This window comes from Scyliorhinus torazame, chromosome 18, assembly GCF_047496885.1.
Source record: "Scyliorhinus torazame isolate Kashiwa2021f chromosome 18, sScyTor2.1, whole genome shotgun sequence".
Lineage (NCBI taxonomy): Eukaryota > Metazoa > Chordata > Chondrichthyes > Carcharhiniformes > Scyliorhinidae > Scyliorhinus > Scyliorhinus torazame.
In genome coordinates, this window is record NC_092724.1 from 133481709 (window position 1) to 133501795 (window position 20087).

Consider the following 20087-nt stretch of genomic DNA (forward strand, 5'->3'; position numbering starts at 1 on the left):
TACCTCCCTCAACCTTTCTTCATAAGGCATGCCCTCCAGTCCAGGCCCCTGTCCTGGTAAATCGCCTCTGTACCCTCTCCAAAGTATCCACATTCTTCCTATAATGAGGCGTCCAGAACTGGACACAATATTCCAAGTGTGGTCTAACTAGGGTTTTATAAAGCTGCAGCAAAATCTCGCGGCTCTTAAACTCAATCCCCCTATTAATGAAAGCCAACACACCATACGCCTTCTTAACAACCCTATCAACCTGGGTGGCAACTTTGAGGGATCTATGCATGTGGACCCCGAGATCCCTCTGTTCCTCCACACTTCCAAGAATCCTGCCTTTAACCCTGTATTCAGCATTCAAATTCGACCTTTCAAAATGAATCATTTCACATTTATCAAGGTTGAACTCCACCTGCCACTTCTCAGCCCAGCTCTGCATCCTGTCAATGTTGTGTTGTAACCTGCAACAATCCTCAACACTATCTACAACTCCCCAACCTTCGTGTCATCGGCAAACTTACTAGCTCACCCTTCCACTTCCTCATCCAAGTCATTTGTAAAAAAACTCCCAGAACAGACCCTTGCGGGACACCACTGGTCACCGACCTCCAGGCGGAATACTTTCCATCCACTACCACTCGTTGTCTTCTTTTGGTCAGCCAATTCTGTATCCTGACAGCCAAATTTCCCTGTATCCCATGCCCCCTAACTTTCTGAATGAGTCTACCATGGGGAACCTTATCAAATGCCTTACTGAAATCCATATACACCACATCCACTGCCCGACCTTCATCAACCTGTCTCGTCACATCCTCAAAGAATTCAATGAGGCTTGTGAAGCATGACCTGCCCCTCACAAAGCCATGCTGACTATCTTTAATCAAGCTATGTTTTTCTAAATAATCATAAATCCTATCTCTCAGAATCCTTTCCAATATTTTGCTCACCACAGACGTAAGACTGATGTGTCTGTAATTCCCAGGGATTTCCCTATTCCCTTTCTTGAACAGGGGAACAACATTTGCCTCCCTCCAATTATCCGGTACTACTCCAGTGGAGAGTGAGGACGCAAAGACCATCGCCAATGGCGCAGCAATCACCTCCCTCGCTTCCCGGAGTAACCTTGGGTATATCCCATCAGGCCCAGGGGACTTATCTATCCTGATGCTTTTCAAAATTTCCAGCACATCCTCCTTCTTAATATCAATCTGTTTGTGTCTATTAACCTGGTTCACACTGTTCTCATGAGCAACAAGTTCCCTCTAGTAAATACTGAAGCAAAGAATACTAGCATAGAATCTTTTACATCCACCTAGAAGGCAGATCGATCCTTGATTTAAGATCTCGTATTGAATGTCATTTTCGACTTTGTGCTTCAGTGCCAAGTTGAACTCGCAACCTTCTGACATAATGATCAGAATTGTCTCTTAGCCAAGGCTGATGTCAGTGGGTTAAGCTTACTCCACATATATTTGAATCATTGATTTGGAATATTAGATGTCATTGCTATTCTCCCATGTTAAGTAGCTAAGTATTCTCATTATTGTTTCCTACAATCTCATTTATTGATTGAAGAAGCTTGCTGTCTGTTGCGACAGGAAATCAAAGGCTCAATGCATTATTTAGATTTGCATACTAAGGAGTGAGAATGATTTTGCTCCCCATCTCTCCTTAAGGTGTCAACTACTTCCTGGGGAAAAATTCCAGGGGCAAATGGAGAATGGTTATTGCATAGATGCTGTATGTTGGAAGGAAGCCATTCGGCCCATCATGTCCATGTCTGCTTTCTGCAAGAGCATCTAACCTAGGTCTCCCAGGGGATCGGAGGCCCCCAGCTGCATGACCTTTGGGCAGGTTGGTGCCCTGGCACTGGTGTTACCTGGGTACCCTGGCAGTGCCAGCCAGGCACCTAGGTGGTGCCACCTGGGTGGCATACTGGCACTGCCAATGTGCCTGGTGTGCAGATTTCCTAAAAGGTGATCCCGCCCACAATGGGCAGGATTCACATCGCAACATCTCGCGAGATTGCATTGAATCCGTTCAGGATTATTCAACGCGAGTGCCAGGAAATACGCAACTAAAGATGCTCACAAGGGACTTTGTTCCCTCTTGGGAAAATCGTGGCATTTATATCTCCACTTTGAACTCTCCTCTTCAATGATTTTAATACCTAAAATACTATATTCCATTGTTTCCCACATCACTTAAGTAAGCACTTGTTTCCCTGCTGCTAAACACATTTGCATATCAAAAAACCTTCAGATAGCTTTGCTTTATTTTGTCCAAAACTTCTTTAATCTTTACTCCATTAAATTCTTAAATCCTCATTTTACTCAAAAACTTGAACCTGTGAAGACTGACAAGCAGAGGGAGCCAAATGCTTTCAGTGTGGCAAGCCTAGACACTTTAAACAATTTGTTGATTTGAAATTTAATGTAGAGGAAGAAAGCTGGAACAAGCTTTCAACCATTTTGAAGTCCAGGAAATTGGAAATATAGCATTTCAACCCCCTGCTTTTCCAGGAGAAATTAAAGTTTCCGATGAGCCGTTCTGGCCTGTACAGCTGGAAGTCCAGGCATACAGAACAGAGTTTAAACTCGACACCGGGGCTGGGGCCACTGTCTTATCAGACAAATTGAGACTGGCTTAAGGAAACTGAAATCCAGTCTAAATAAAGGTACAGGGACCTGAGGAACAGACCTCGAAGTGAAGGCTCAGTTCACTAGAACCCTCAAGCATGAAATTTTTTTAAAAACCTTGTTATAGAACAAGCAAATTTCCCTGCTTAGCAGGGCAGTGTGTTAAGGGCTTGGTCTTCTACAAAAGGTCAATGAGGTAACAATAGAGGACAGTGGAGTAACACCCAGGATGAATTTCCAAAGTTGTTTCGAGGAGTGGGAAAACTCAGAACTACAGGAGAAATTGAAGACAGCTCATTGTGCAGTGAGCCGGTGCAGAAAAGCCATCCAGTGGAGCACAGGAGGAGATTGCAGATCTCTCACTTTTCTTTGCTGACAGGCTAGAAGAGACAGAAACAGGATGCTCTGACAAAATCAGTGACCATCCGCTAGAAGAGATTCTAGATCTTGATTGGCTCTTCCGGGACAGAATTCAAATGCAGATGCAGGTGATCTGTTGGAAGAAGAGGTCCTAGATCTTCACTACTAATCCTCTTTTGTAAAGAAGCAGAGACCCAAATTACAGAGTTTTGCAGCTGAAGTGTACTACACAGGCTCGCCCAATCTAGGTCCAGGTTGATGTTCAGGTGAGCCCTCGCAAAGAGTGCATCTGTGACCTCCCTTATGAATTTGCGGGCTACTGACCAGGATATGCTGCACAGGTCACCGGTCAGCCCTGAAACAAGCCGCTGGCATAGAGGTTCAGAGCAGCATTGATAGGAGGTTCAACCCCGAATACCCGTGGCCAATAGTGTCTCCTCCAAGGCTCCGCTATCTGTATCCCTGCTCCTGGAAGAGCAGCAGGCCCTGCCTCCCCTTCCTTTGTAGGGCGCTGCTCCTGATCGCGTGCAGCAGCACATCGCTGTCGCTGCTGCTGGTTGACATCAATCAAAAGAATTGAGTGCATTCAATTGACCTGAGTTTTAACCTCACGGGGGAACAAGATGTGCCCATCCCCCCTGGCACGGGAATTGAACCGCGCTGTTGCCTGACACTCCATGGGTTATGAAAGATAAAAAGTAACAATCAAAGGTAAATCGGGGCTCACAGACATAATTTGGATAGCCACCACTCTGGAACTGCCACGCCCCCTCATGACTTGTCTTCCTGGCAGCAACTTCAATCTTTTTATTTTGCCATATCTGATTATCTTTCCAGTAGCTGACAACTTTTCCATATCTGATCAGCTTTGTCGTGATGCCAATTTGGCACCACAGGGTGCCAAATTGACATCACGACAAAGCTGATCAGATAACCCTAACACCTGGTGAATGTGAATGAGGCCAAAGACTTAAATCGCAGGAGTACTTTACCACTACAATAGTCTATTTGGCCCCCTATCCTTGCTGCATAGACTTTTATATATTAGAATTTTCTTGGGTTTTATTTTGGTTTTGAGTTATGTAATTCTGTTCTTTTCATGTTATGTTCTAAAATGCGAATAAAAGAGGCTTGCGCTTATATTAACATAACTTTGGCAATTGCATACTGGGCGGTTCGGATTTGGGAGGGGCTTTATTGACTGGGTCAGGTTGCTGTATCAGGCTCCTGTGGCGAGCGTACGGACGAATAGGACAACATCGGACTATTTTAGGCCGCAACGGGGGACGAGACAGGGATGCCCTCTCTCCCCACTGTTGTTCGCGTTAGCCATAGAGCCACTGAGAGCTTCAAGGGGCTGGTCTGGAGGGGAGTGGAACACAGACCCGTCGTGGTGGTGGCCCTGAGAGTCTGGGGGCAATGGAGGAGACATGTGGGAGCAGAGGGAGCATCGGTTTGGTCTCCAATCTGTAATAATCACCGGTTTGCCCCGGGAAGGATGGACGGGGGGTTTCGGATATGGCAGAGAGCAGGGGTGAGAGGATGGGGGACATGTTTATAGAGGGGAGCTTTCCTTTTTAAAAAAAATATATTTTATTCAAGATTTTTTGGCCAAACATAACAGTACGTAGTGTTTCTTTTAAACAACAATAAAGCAATAGAAATAACAGTGGCCAGTTTTAAACAAATAAATAAATAATATATGAACAGAAACAAAAACCAAACTAAATGGCAACTGCCTTGTCAAAAATAAGTACTCTCCAAAGATACAATCCAACAGTCCAATAAACATTACCTAAAACAAGTGCCTATACATATACAATAACATCCCTGAGAGTCCGTCCGATTTCTCCCCCCCCCGGGTTGCTGCTGTTGTCTTCTTCTTTTCCATTCCCTCTATCTTTCTGTGAGGTAGTCGACGAACGGTTGCCACCGCCTGGTGAACCCTTGAGCCGAACCCCTTAGTACGAACTTAATCCGTTCTAACTTTATAAACTCTGCCATGTCGTTTATCCAGGTCTCCACACCCGGGGGTTTGGCTTCCTTCCACATTAACAATATCCTGCGCCGGGCTACTAGGGACGCAAAGGCCAAAACATCAGCGCCTCTCGCCTCCTGCACTTCCGGCTCTTCTGCAACCCCGAATATAGCCAACCCCAAGCTTGGTTCGACCTGGACCCCCACCACCTTCGAAAGCACCTTTGCCACCCCCACCCAAAACCCCTGTAGTGCCGGGCATGACCAGAACATGTGGGTGTGATTCGCTGGGCTTCTCGAGCATCTCGCACACCTATCCTCTATCCCCAAAAATTTACTGAGCCGTGCTCCAGTCATATGCGCCCTGTGTAACACCTTAAATTGTATCAGGCTTAGCCTGGCACACAAGGACGATGAGTTTATCCTACGTAGGGCATCAGCCCACAGCCCCTCCTCAATCTCCTCCCCCAGCTCTTCTTCCCATTTCCCTTTCAGCTCATCTACCATGATCTCCCCCTCGTCCCTCATTTCCCTATATATGTCCGACACCTGACCATCCCCCACCCATGTCTCTGAGATCACTCTATCCTGCACCTCCTGCGTCGGGAGCTGCGGGAATTCCCTCACCTGTTGCCTCGCAAAAGCCCTCAGTTGCATATACCGAAATGCATTCCCTTGGGGCAACCCATATTTTTCCGTCAGCGCTCCCAGACTGTCAAACGTCCCATCTATGAACAGATCTCTCAATTGTGCTACCCCTGCTCTTTGCCATGCTCCAAATCCCCCATCCATTCTCCCCGGAACAAACCTATGGTTATTTCTTATTGGGGACCGCACCGAGGCTCCCGTCTTTCCCCTATGCCGTCTCCACTGCCCCCAAATTTTCAATGTAGCCACCACCACCGGGCTTGTGGTGTATTTCTTCGGTGAGAACGGCAACGGTGCCGTCACCATAGCTTGTAGGCTAGTCCCCCTGCAGGACGCCCTCTCCAATCTCTTCCACGCCGCTCCCTCCTCTTCTCCCATCCACTTACACACCATTGAAATATTGGCGGCCCAGTAGTACACACTTAGGCTCAGTAGTGCCAGCCCCCCCTGTCCCTACTGCGCTGCAAAAATCCCCTTCTCACTCTCGGAGTCTTCCCGGCCCACACAGAACTCATAATACTCTTCTCGATTCTTTTGAAAAAAGCCTTCGTGACCACCACTGGGAGGCACTGAAACACAAAAAGGAATCTCGGGAGGACCACCATTTTAACCGCCTGCACCCTACCTGCCAGTGACAGGGACACCATGTCCCATCTCTTAAAGTCCTCCTCCATCTGTTCCACCAACCGCGTTAAATTAAGCCTATGTAATGTACCCCAATTCTTGGCTATCTGGATCCCCACGTACCGAAAGTCCCTTGTTACCTTCCTCAACGGTAAATCCTCTATTTCCCGGCTCTGCTCCCCTGGATGCACCACAAATAACTCACTTTTCCCCATGTTCAATTTATACCCTGAAAAATCCCCAAACTCCCCAAGTATCCGCAATATCTCTGGCATCCCCTCCGCCGGGTCCGCCACATATAGCAACAAATCATCCGCATACAGAGATACCCGGTGTTCTTCTCCTCCCCTGAGTACTCCCCTCCACTTCCTGGAACCCCTCAATGCTATGGCCAGGGGCTCAATCGCCAGTGCAAACAATAACGGGGACAGAGGACATCCCTGCCTCGTCCCTCTATGGAGCCGAAAATAATCAGACCCCCGTCCATTCGTGACCACGCTCGCCATCGGGGCCCTATACAGCAACTGTACCCATCTGATATACCCATCTCCAAAGCCGAATCTCCTCAGCACCTCCCACAAATAATCCCACTCCACTCTATCAAATGCTTTCTCGGCATCCATCGCCACCACTATCTCCGCTTCCCCCTCTGGTGGGAGCATCATCATTACCCCTAGCAGCCTCCGTATATTTGTATTCAGCTGTCTCCCCTTCACAAACCCAGTTTGGTCCTCATGAACCACCCCCGGGACACAATCCTCTATCCTCGTTGCCATTACCTTGGCCAGAATCTTAGCGTCCACATTCAGGAGGGAAATAGGCCTATAGGACCCGCATTGCAGCGGGTCTTTTTCCTTCTTTAGGAGGAGCGATATCGTTGCCTCTGACATAGTCGGGGGCAGCTGCCCCCCTTCCCTCGCCTCATTAAAGGTTCTCATCAGTAGCGGGGCCAGCAAGTCCATATATTTCCCATAGAATTCAACTGGGAATCCGTCCGGTCCCAGGGCCTTCCCCGCCTGCATGCTCCCAATCCCTTTCACTACTTCCTCCGTCTCAATCTGTGCTCCCAGTCCCGCCCTCTCCTGCTCCTCCACCTTAGGAAATTCCAGCTGATCCAGAAAGCACATCATTCTCTCCTTCCCATCCGGGGCTGAGCTTCATATAATCTTTCATAAAATGCCTTGAACACTCCATTCACTCTCTCCGCTCCCCGCTCCATCTCTCCCTCCTCATCTCTCACCCCCCCTATCTCCCTCGCTGCTCCCCTTTTCCTCAGTTGGTGGGCCAGCAACCTGCTCGCCTTCTCCCCATATTCGTACTGTACACCGTGTGCCTTCCTCCATTGTGCCTCTGCATTACCCGTAGTCATTAAGTCAAATTCTACATGTAGCCTTTGCCTTTCCCTGTACAGTCCCTCCTCCGGTGCCTCCGCATATTGTCTGTCCACCCTCAGAAGTTCTTTCAACAACCGCTCCCTTTTCCTACCCTCCTGCTTTCCTTTATGTGCCCTAATAGATATCAGCTCCCCTCTAACCACTGCCTTCAGCGCCTCCCAGACCGCTCCCACCTGGACCCATTATCATTGAGTTCCAAGTACCTTTCAATACACCCCCTCACCCTTAAACACACACCCTCATCTGCCAATAATCCCATGTCCATTCTCCAGGGTGGACGCTGTTCTTTTTCCTCCCCTATCTCCAGGTCCACCCAATGTGGAGCGTGATCCGAAATAGCTAAAGCCGTGTACTCCGTCCCCGTCACCTTCGGGATCAGTGCCCTTCCCAAAACAAAAAAGTCTATCCGTGGATAAATTTTGTGGACATAGGAGAAAAACGAAAACTCCTTACTCCTAGGTCTACTAAATCTCCAGGGGTCTACTCCTCCCATCTGCTCCATAAAGTCCTTAAGCACCCTAGCTGCAGCCGGCCTCCTTCCGGTCCTGGACCTCGATCTGTCCAGCCCTGGGTCCAACACCGCATTAAAATCTCCACCCATTACCAACTTCCCCACCTCTAGGTCCAGGATACGTCCTAACGTACGCCTCATAAAGTTGGCATCATCCCAGTTCAGGGCATATACGTTCACTAAGACCACCGCCTCCCCATGCAATTTGCCACTCACCATCACGTATCTGCCCCCACTATCCGCCACTATGGTCTTTGCCTCAAACATCAAGGTCGTTCACCAGGCTCACATGACAGTGGCCTGGAGGAGCAGGTTGTTGGGATAGAAGATAGGTGTGCAAAGTGTGCGGGAGGGCCAGCGAACTATGTCCATGTTCTGGTCATGTCCAAAGCTTAGGGGATTCTGGCAGGGTTTTGCAGATGTCATGTCCACAGTGAGGTGGTGATTTTCGGGGTGTTGGAAGATCCGGGAATCCAGGAGGAGAAAGAGGCAGACGTTCTGGCCTTTGCTTCCCTGGTAGCCAGGAGACAAATATTATTAGCTTGGAGGGACTCGAAGCCCCCTAAGTCGGAGACCTGGCTATCTGACACGGCTAGCTTTCTCTGTTTGGAGAAAATCAAGTTTGCCTTGAGAGGGTCACTGTTAGAGTTCGCCCGGAGGTGGCAACCGTTCGTCGACTTCTTTGCAGAAAATTAATCGTCAGCAGAAAGGGGGGTGAGTTAGTTTAGCTTAGAGTACGGGGTTAATAAAGGTGGGACCTGAAAGGGAGGAAGACGGTTTTTGCACTAAATTCATGTGCATTGTTTATTTTGTTGTTGTTGTCAAACCAAAAAATACCTCAATAAAATGTTTATTCAAAAAAAATACTTTGGCAATTGCAAACTTGCAAAGAGTGTTCACCACCTGCATAAATATTGGGCACCTGTGTGCTCAAGCGATGGGATGATGTTGAACAGGGTCCCCGCACCCCAACATAAATTTCAGGGGTGAGCCCACCTTCGCTTGGCATCCTTACCGTACTTTAATTTTTCAGGAATGGTCCTCTAAATAATATGAGGCAGGACTTAGCAACCACCTTTAGGAGGAAGTACTCCCTTTTACAGGTGGCAGTTCATAGAATCATAGCAGTGCAGAAGGAAGCCATTCGGTCCATTTAGTCTGCTCTTACCCTCTGAAAGAGCACCCTACTATGCCTGCCCTATCCCCTTATTCCGTATCCCCAATTAACCTTTGGACACTAAGCAGTTAAGCATGTCCAATTCACCTAACCGGCAGGCATCATGCAGGGGCAGTGGCCACTTCTGGTGCTACGGGTAGGACAAGCAAGTGGCATTCACTGATTGATCTGGCCATTCAGGTACATCCGGGATCTTGTGGGACCAGGCTGACAGACCCCAATGATTGGGTGTGGGGGCATGCTGGACAGGGGAGGGGGGTAGGATAGGGGGGCATAGGACATCAAACTGTGGAGGAACCTCTGATTGGCATTGGGACCCAGCAAGGGGCAACCCTACTCACTCCCCCCTTTTAACTGGCCAGCAGCCCGCAGGGGTAAACCTGTAAGGAGGCACATGGAGCAGGGGGCTCTCCTGCCACCCATTAAGTGAGGGCAGCAGTGAGATGTGGCCCTTAATTGGCACTAATTGACTACTTAAGGGCCTCAATTGGACCACAGGCAGGCAATCCATTCAACACCTCCTCCCCCACTATTCGTAAAATTGCAGTGGGGAGAGTGGGCCTAATTTATCGGTCCATCTCTTTGTTCTCCTGCCCACAGATGACCTGTAAAATCCACACATTATGTTCTGGCATTAACCTTTAGATTTCTTAGTAGTATCTTGAGCAGCGTTTGGTCATTTAAATTCATGGTTTCCCATGTTTACTGATGGTTGGTAGCTGCTCTTAAATTATGATAAAATCCTCTGTGGAATGCAGGATGCTCCTCACTGCCTATTGCAAATAAGATTTCAGGGGAACCTTGTACTCTGATTCACATATATGGGTTTAAAAGGAGGTCTGTAATTGACCTATTTTACCTGGACTTCTAAATGTACAAATCTGCACTGCTTTTCCTTCTTAACAGACACGTCAGAAACAGGTTGAAATTGACCAATTGCGATATGAATTAACCAGCCAGCAACAGCGAACAAGTGCAGACATTTTGAGACTAAATGAGCGAATTGCTGAACTGGAGTTACAATTGGTAGAAGCACGGAGAGAGGCAGATGAATACTTTAAGGGTAATCTTCAACAAAACTCTGAAGCTGTGGCTTTAGGAAATGAGGTAATAAGCTAAATCCTACCCTGAGCAAACCCCAAAATAAACGTGTTTCATTTTTCAGGCCATTTGTCTTCCTGTTATTATATGTCTTGAACACCTCTCCTCTGTCCTGCAGCAGAGTGCGACTGCAGTCAACGGTTTCCATATTATTTAATTTAATAATAATCTTTATTGGCACGAGTAGGCTTACTGTGAAAAGCCCCTAGTCGCCACATTCCAGCGCCTGTTCGGGTACACTGAGGAGAATTCAGAATGTCCAAATTACCTAACAGCACATCTTTCAGGACTTGTGGGAGGAAACCAGAGCACCCGGAGGAAACCCACACAGACATGGGGAGAACGTTCAGACTCCGCACAGACAGTGACCCAAGCCGTGAATCGAACCTGGGACCCTGGCGCTGTGCTACCGGGCCCCCCTATCTATCCAGCCATAGTCAGAGAACCTCCTGCAGTGGCTTCCATAGAAACCCTACAGTACAGAAGGAGGCCATTCAGCCCATTGAGTCTGCACCAACCCTTTGAAAGGACACCCTAACTAGGTTCACTCCCCTGCCCTATCCCCATAACCCCACCTAACCTGCACATAGCTGAATACTAACGACCCTCCAAAAGAACATTATACCCAGGCTCACTTCCCCTGCTCTATCCCTGTAACCCCACACATTGATAATGGCCAGTTCAGCTGACCTGCACATCTTTCGACTATGGGAGGAAACAGCCAACCGAGGCAGGAATCGGACCTGGGTCCCTGGTGCTGTGAAGCAGCAGTTCTAACCACTATGCCACCATGACGCTCTCTTCCCACTCCTACCCCATTACCTTTGGAGTCCTCCAAGGCCCAATGTTTAGTTCCCTCCTAATTCGTAACTACATTATGTTTCTCGGCAACATCACCTGGAAACCCAACATCAGGTTGGTGACACTCCGCTCTACTTCACCACCATTTCTCTCGACCCTTCCATTGTCTGTGAATTCTTATGCTCGTATGCCACCCTGTCCTGAATGAGCAGAAACGCTGTCCAATTAATTATTGAGAAGATCAACACCATGTTTTCAGCCCCTGCTACAAACTCCATTTCCTAGTCCGCAATTCTATCCCTCTCCTCGGTCACTGTCAAAAGCTGAATCAGACCGCTTGTAGCCTTGGCATCCCATTTGACACCGAGTCTCTGACTGCATATCAACCAGATCAGCTCCATGAATAAGACTTTTCAACTTCCACCACCATAATAGCACACGTCAACCCCACTTCATCTCATCTGCTAAAACACTTATCCATGCATTTGACACTTCTAGATTTGACTATTCTAATATTTTCCCGGTCATTCTTCCACCTTCCATTAAATTGAACTAATCCAAAACTCTGCTATCAGCACCTTAATTTGCACCAAGCTCCATCCACCTATTGCCTCTGTGCTCACTGACCTGCACTGGCTCTGTGGCTCTGATGCAGCAGTGCTTCAATTTTAGAATTCTAATCCTTGTTGTCAAATCCCTGCATGGCCTTGCCCCTCCCTATGTCTAATGTCCTCCAGCTCGATAACCCTCTAAAATCTCTGCACTCCTCCACTTTTGGCCTTTTGTACATTACTGCTTTTGATCTGCCCATTGTTGGTGATCATGCCTTCAGCTACTGAATTTCTATTCTCTGGAATTCCCTCTCTTAAACCTCTCTGCCTTCCTAATGACATCTCCTCCTTTAAGACATTCCATAAAACTTACTTCTTTAATCAAGCTTTTGTCCATTTGTCCTAATAGAATCTTGTGTGGTTTAGCATCAAACTTTGTTTGAAAAGACTCCTCTGAAGTGCCTTGAAATTTTTACTATGTTAAAAATGATATATAAATACAAGTTGTTGGCCAAGCACAATAAATAAAACATTCCCAGAGGGTAGTTATTAATTTATTCTTTGGGTCTGGAAAAACATACCTGAAGTATCAACAAGGAAGAGAATGAGCATTTCATGTTTCCAGAAAAAAAGTACCTCAAGTTAATTTAGTACCTACCGGTAATGCTGATGTGGTTTCAGACAAATGGCCCTCTCTGGCAAGTTACTAATTTTATTTAGGAGAGGCACTTGACACAAATCCGATCTCATTAAGGAACCACAATAAACTATAGCACATTGCGTGTTTGGTTTGTGAGTTCCATTGAGAAGGACCAGAGTACAGGTTGCTTGCTGCTTTTATGCCTAGTGACCTATCAACAGTTTTGGAAGGATAGAAAGGAAAAACATAATTTCAAAAAATGAATCTTCTTTGCAGGTTTCCGCTTTGAAGCTGGATTTGGTGAGTGGCCGAGCTCCAGTGGTAGTTGAACAGGTACATGGTTATTTCTTGGCTATTATTTACAAGTACACAGCAAAGAGTAAAACCTTTTCCTCCCAGACTGCTTTTAGAGGGTCTCAACTTTCCAGTTTCCTTCACTATAATAGTTTAATAGACTATTGTCCATGAGGAGGAATCGTCCTGATATTAATGAGCCATAAAGTCCGAGTTCCTGGGCAGTGTAACTGGGGGTTACCCCAATGATGCGTTGGATATCCCCTCCTCCCCTGCTTGCCCCCAGGGATTTGTTTGTCTAGAGATGTGGGTGAGCAGAGTCACAGGACTGCCAATTAACTATTAGCAAAAGAATAAACATTTATTAAACATGGAAATATTGACTATAATACAATTCTTATTCATCCCACCTATATCTTCACAGATGTACACAGATTTTTTCAGGATAACACAAATTACAACATATATCTTATACTAGAGTGTTCTCAGTAAGCACACAGTCCATGTAAACCAACTGTGGTCAGACAGACCGCACTCTGAAACTAAGTGGCAGATGCCACCCAATGGAACTTTGTCAATTCCCGCCAGATACTTGTCACGCTGTGAGCCAACTGGTCTCACTGGAATTCCAACTTTCACACAAGTGTTTCCAAACTTCACTTTCAAAGAAACACACCGTGGAATCTTCTCCCAAACAACCCTTCCTCTCGGATGCCTCACCAAGGATCCACTTCCAGGATTTCAATCTCTCCTGTCAATGCACCTCTGCCTTGGATTACCACAAGCATTCAAACTTCCACACAATCTCTCAACTACCCAAGTATGCTAATAGAATACCATTGCTTCACGGTATTAAGGTGTTACCAACCTTGTTACTTCAAATGTCTGGCTTCTCGCTAGCTGACTTAACCAGATTTGCACCTTTCAGCTCTGTCTTTAATTGGAAGGCTCTCTCTGCCCTTTTTTTTAAATTTTAGAGTACCCAATTACTTTTTTCCAATTAAGGGGCAATTTAGCGTGGTCAATCCACCTAACCTGCACATCTTTGGGTTGTGGGGGTGAAACCCACGCAGACACGGGGAGAATGTGAAAACTCCACATCGACAGTGACCCATCGCCAGGATTCGAACCCAGGTCGGACTGCCCCTTTCTTTAACTTCAGTGACCAGTATCTTGTTCAGATTCCAGTTCTTTGTCACTGTCATGTGAGAGTACCTTTAAGAAATGGGTGTTTATTACTGCATTGATGTCAGAGAGTGGGTGGAGCTGGGCTGTGTCAGCTTTTTACTTTTGTTTTAGGCTGTTTACTACAGGGAGTGTTTTAGTTTCATTTTCAGAGCTGGATAGCCGCAGTCACAGCCAGAAGGTGTATTGGAGTCTCTATCTGTAATCTAAAGACTGTAAGTCGATCCTGGTGATTTAAAGCTAATAACAGTAGTGACTTTAACCTGATGTGCTTCTGGTAAAAGGTGTTATAAGTCTTATGGATGTTAAAATGAAAGCTTAAAGGATTACTTAGTGTTGTATTATTTGGGGGTTGTATTTGAATGAATGGTTGCTAAGATGTTCACTGTATGTTTTAAAAAGATTAACTTGAGTTCATAGAATAAACATTGTTTTGCTTTAAAAAATACTTTTCCATTTCTGCTCTACCACACCTGTAGAATGAGCTGTGTGCTCCCCACACCGCAATCCAGTAAACGTTCTGGGTCAGGTGAACTCCATGATACACTTTGGGGTTCTCTAAACCCTGGCCCATAACAGTCACTTTGACTTCAGTCTTCCTGGGACTTCTCTTTTCATTCCCTGGTTTCTAGAACTATTTGTTCTTTAGCTTTTGGGACTTGCTTTCTATCCTGGACACCTCGCTCTGTCTCTCTGCTCGCAGTTTCTGTGCAAGCTGCTTTCTTCTCGGGTACCTGGTTCCAACTGAACCACAAGTGCTTATGCTTTTCAGTGTGGGACCCCTGGTTGCTAAGCAACAGACTCGTCTTTCTTTAAACCCTGTTCTTTTTCATGTAAATCCTTTAATTACAATGCAGACACAGTTTAAAATTAAAACAAAAGTTAGCACAAAGCTAACTAAAGTTTTTAACCCTTTCTTGCACTGAAATCCCAAATTAAACTTACTTAAACCTATTCCTTGTTTCTAATATCCACAAATACAAATATAGGTTACATAAAACTACCTTTTCCTGACAGTTCTATTTGCTTTTGAAAATTATGACTGAATCTGTTTTCACCACACTTTCAGGCAATACATTCCAGGTCATTACAACTCATTGTGTAAAAAAATTGTCTCCTCATCTAAGACCCCTTCCACTCCCGCCACCTGGTTCTTTTCCCAATTATTTTAAATCCATTTCCTCTGGTTTACTGAGCCTTCTGCCATTGGGAATCATACCTACTTAACTACTCCATCATAATTATTCATAAATATTAATGCCTCTATTAAGCATGGTGACAGTATTCTATCTGAGGCCTAATTGACTTATAAAGTTTAGCTTAAATTTCTTGCATTAGTATTCTAATCCTCTATTCATAAAGCCAAGGATGCCATCTGTTAATCTAACAGCCTTATAAAGAAATATATCAGAAAAAGCCTTTTTAACCATTGATTACCATGGGCCATGCACATTGTTCAGCATATAGTCCATACTGTGTGCTGTAAGCAGCAGACAATTACAAGCCATGTAAGGGTTTTATGCATTTAAAGTGTTTAAGTATAGAAATGTATGCACATAAAGGCTGTGGAGATAAACAGCCACTACGGTTATGATTCAACAGCCTCATCGCGCCTGGCTTGGTGTCGGGATGAGGCCGTCGAATCTCGCGGGATTGGCGACGTTCAAAACGTCTCGGGAGATTCAGCGGAGTCTCGTGAGACGTCACAATCTGGATCTCGCTCTCGCTGGGCGAGATCCAGATATGCATATTTAAATGAGCCATTAGGACCCGACCACCCAGGGGACTCTAATGGCCTCCGGGTCCCCCGGAGTGGCCATCAGACCTGGTCTCCACTTGTGGCTTATTTAAATGTCATTACTAGATCGCGTGCGTGCAGCAGGTCAGATGATGTTGCACACATTTTTGTGCATGGCGGAAAGCCCGATTTGGTCCCCTCCCACGATGCTCCCGATGCAACGAGATTGGTGGCGGGCGCAACGCAGTGGGAAAATTGCGCCCAATAAATTCAGACAAACAAGTTCGCATTAGAGCTTAGTCCGAGTTGCAGACCATCATTCCAAAGATGAGTTGTCAGATACAATTTTCAGGGTCACAGGATAAAGCATAACATAATTCACTCCAGCTGCCTTGAATTGCATCAAAGCCTCGATGCTTTATCTGCGATGCCACTGAAAAGTCCTGGAATAAGGAAATCCTTGCTCCCTTGTGGAACCAGCTTCCACCGCGCTGACTCCAGGACCTTCTGGCGATATTTAAAATTGTGGAAGTGAATGAGCATAAGCCTGGGATGGTGATTGTCCCTTGGCCTGCTTACAGATAGTGCACCCTGTCTAATTTGAAATGCACAGCCTTCACATCCAGCTTAATAAAATGTGGCAGCCAGTTCTCAAACATCTTAATAGAAGCCTTACCCTCCACTGCCTCAGGCAGACAGTGACTCGGATATTCTTTCTCCGATCTCGGTCCTCCAAATCTTCAGGATTTCTGACATGCCACAGGGCTGGTTTCTAAGGATTGAATTTGTGCTTCCGCCGAGGAAGCAATAAGTTTGAAGTTTGGGATTCTTTTCCCAAGAAGAGACCAAACTGGATCACCCACTCAGCACTCTGGGTGGAGATTGTTGTAAATGCTTCAGCCTTATCTTTTGAACTAATGTGATGGGCTTCCCCATCATTGTGGATGGGGATATTTGTGGAACTTCCTCTTCCAGTTAGTTGTTTTAATTGTACACCACTATTAACAACTGGATGTAGTAGGACTGCAGAGCTCAGATCTGATCCGTTGATTGTGGGATGGCTTAGCTCAGTCTATCACATGCTGCTTCCGTTGTTTGGCATGCAAGTAGTCATGTAGCTTCACAGGGTTGATACTTCATTTTTAGATTGCCTGGTGCTGTTTCTGGAATGTCCTCTCTTCATTGAACCAGGGTTGATCCCGTGGCTTGGTGGGGAGGGATATGCCAGGCCATGAGGTTTACACTTTGTGTTTGCACTGTTATGGGAGAGGTGTTTTCAGAACCCCAAAATGTATCATGGAGTTCACCCAACTCCCACCTTTAATGGATTGTTGCTTTTGAAGCACATGGCTTGTTCCCCAGGTGTGGTATTACAATTATGGACACGTGGTTTTTAAAACAAAACAATTTATTCTATGAACTCAATTTAACCTTTAAAAACAAACATTGATTATCTTAACACCCATTACTTCAAAGATAACCCCAAAAGACTACAACACTAAATAATCCTTCAAAATGTTCCTTTATACATCCAAAAGACTTCACCTTCAAAAACAGTAACACCAGGTTACAGTTAATATATATTTTCTGTTGGATGGCCGAGATATTTATCATCCTGCAGTCCCAGCACGTTTTCATGCAGCACACAGCCAACACAGGCACTTCTCAAGCTGCTTTCTCCTTTCAAGCAGCTCACAGCAAAACAGCCAGGCACTTTTCAAGCTGCTGTCTCAAACTGGCTTTCTCCTTTCAAGCAGCTCACAGCAAAACAGCCAGGCACTTTTCAGCTGCTGTCTCCAAAGCTGAAACTAAAACCTCAAAATGGCCAAGCTGAAGCCCAGCTCCACCCACACTCTGGACATCACTGCATTCCTTAAAGGTACATTGCTTAAACATCCATTTCTTAAAGGTACTCTCACATGACAGTACACAATTCTGTTGTTGATGGCCCACAGCATGGATTTCAAGTTTTGATTTGCTGGATCTGTTTGAAATCTGCAGCAGGTAGATTGGTGAGGACAAGGTCAAGTAGTTTTTTTCCTGCATGTTGGTTCCCTCACCACCTGCAGACCCAGTTTAGCAGCTATGTCTTTTAGTATTCAGTTTAGTAGTGGTGCTACTAAGCCACTCTTGGTGTTCGACATCTGGCTTCTCTGCTCACTTTGCTACTGGCAATGATTCCAAACTAAAGCTCTTAGGCTCCACCTAGTGCCAGAAGTTAAGTCAGTGCAGAGAGCCCCAGGATTCCAGCAGCTTTCTGCCCCAACCAACTGCTGCCACTAGATGGACCCTGGCCAATCGAAAATTACTGAGGTGAGTAACTTTTTAAAATTACATCATGTATTGTACTTCTTTTAAATTCAATAACTTATTTTATTTTGCAAGTTATTTCAAGTAGGAATGCACAGTACAGCTCACATAAAGTACAGAATTTCAACTTGTACATTGGAAATGTCCCAACAAATGTTCAGAGGAACCTAACTCTGGCTTTAACATTGATTCCTATGGGAACTCATGATTCACTTAAAGTTGCAATTTTCAATTAGCACCCTGAAGGTGAGGCTGCCTCCAGGAGCTGCAGTGCTGTGTAAATGAAATGAGCTCAAAGAAATGCTGCAAGCTGCATTTGGAATCAGTGAGGGTCATGAAGGTTGCCAGGAAAAAATGTCAAACTTATACACAGGTCTTTGTTGTTTTCATCTCATCAAATGCTTTTATAGTATTTCCAGGAATAAGTTGGTTTTTACTCATTTGTTCCTCTTCTGCTTCAGACTGAACTTGTCAAGGAGCTTCAGGGAGAAATTCTCCACCTCCGACAGCAACTGGGCCACTCACAATTGGTTAACATTCCCTCAAAACAGCAAAGCTCCACCGTGTCAGTTTTGCAAGCCAAACTAAAGCAGGCAGCTCGCTACATCAGTCAGCTATCCCGTGACAAACAGCAGTTGATTGAGATGGGAAACCGACTGCGTGCGGAACTGGTTAGATCGAAATTAGATGGTATGTCACCAGTCACGTCTCTTTTTCTTCAGGTTTAGAAAATTTAAATTTATAGAAATGTAAGAAATTCAGTCAATGCAGAAGAATGTCACGTTCATACTCAGTTCCAATTACAGTGATAGATCATTTTCTGCACCTCACTCTTATGATCATGTTTGCATTATCTCGCAGGTACTGTTTTATGTAATCTTTAACTATTCTTTTTTTTTCTCTTGTGCAGTTTTTCAGCCCTCTGTTGCTGTAAGCCACTCAGATCTACCTGCCCAGTCTCCCAAAGAGCTAGCACAGGAAGCGCAGAATCGTCTGACTGCTTTGGAGCGCTTACAGTACCAACTCACCTCACAGGTCATGATGTTCCGAGTGTTTAATATTTCTCAACACCAGATTGAAATAAAATTCCTCTCCATCAGCCTACCTCATATTTATCACAACAGTGCTCTTTTTTTCAAAATTATTTCCTTTTTTCTTTGCCTCTTTTTATGGTAGTTTTTGCCTAATCTTTAGATCCTTGGTCATCCACAAACTCTCATGATTACTTTGATGATCATACAATTCTATTCACATGTGCAATTTTCTGAAAATTATGGCTCCTTCCTTATTGAGTATTATCTAGACTCTGGTTGCCATTTGTATTTAGTTTAGTATTTAGTTATTCTCATCATCAGTTCATTGCTGTGCTTATTCATGAACTCTTAACTACAAAGAAGTGTTGTATGATTTTAGGAGTTGCAATATGCACAACTGAAACATTTCAGACAAGTTCCCATCACAGTGCAGCAGAATTCATCGGAGAGTGAAAATGGCCAGGATGCCCAGAATAAGAAAATTGGAACAAGAGCACAAATCAGGAATACGGTAAGATGCTGGAGGACTACAATGAGAAATCTTGAGTAATCATTTTAAGACATTGACTTGACAGAAGGTATGATGCAGAAGGTACATTAACCAATGTCCCCAAATTGCAACTGGTTTTTTTTTTTAGCCAGTCAGTACAGTAGTTCTAGCACTAAACTGCTAGATTTATCACTGTACTTTGGAAAACCTGAAAGATGGGTTCCTGTGATCCAGAGGAAGCATTTCATTAAAAAATAAGAACTTGTAGGGAAAGTTGTTTTGCAACAATTTTGAGTGTAGTAGAGAAACTTCTGATGAATGTAAAGGCAAAGAAACCTTGTGTATATTTCTGGTGGTTGTAGAACTTAGAAGCAGCTTACACCAGTAGCATTTGCAACCACAAAATGTCTATTATAAAGTTATTTTTGCTGCATTTAGTCTTTGACACCTGTGTTCCTTAATTAATACTGCCACCCCTCCTGATTTCCTTCGTTTCCTGAACACCTTGGGCTGGGTTCTCCGGCCGCTGACGCCAAAATCATGTTCAGCGATCGGCCGGAGAATCCGAGTTTCTGACCAAATCGGGGGCTGCACCGCTTTCACGATGCTCCGCCCCCTCCAA

At 45.3% G+C, this 20087-nt stretch overlaps 1 protein-coding gene across 3 annotated transcripts in view; it reads left to right on the forward strand.

The window, feature by feature from the left end:
- ccdc57 (coiled-coil domain containing 57) overlaps window positions 1-20087 on the forward strand; it is a 288211-nt gene that overhangs the window by 230116 nt on the left and 38008 nt on the right. For 2 of the 3 annotated variants that reach the window (XM_072483406.1, XM_072483408.1), the window contains exons 14-18: window positions 10228-10428; window positions 12691-12747; window positions 18403-18631; window positions 18852-18976; window positions 19355-19486. In XM_072483406.1, coding sequence (XP_072339507.1) covers window positions 10228-10428; window positions 12691-12747; window positions 18403-18631; window positions 18852-18976; window positions 19355-19486 — 744 coding nt within the window. The remainder of the gene's footprint in view (window positions 1-10227; window positions 10429-12690; window positions 12748-18402; window positions 18632-18851; window positions 18977-19354; window positions 19487-20087) is intronic. The other variant, XM_072483407.1, reaches the window with a different exon arrangement.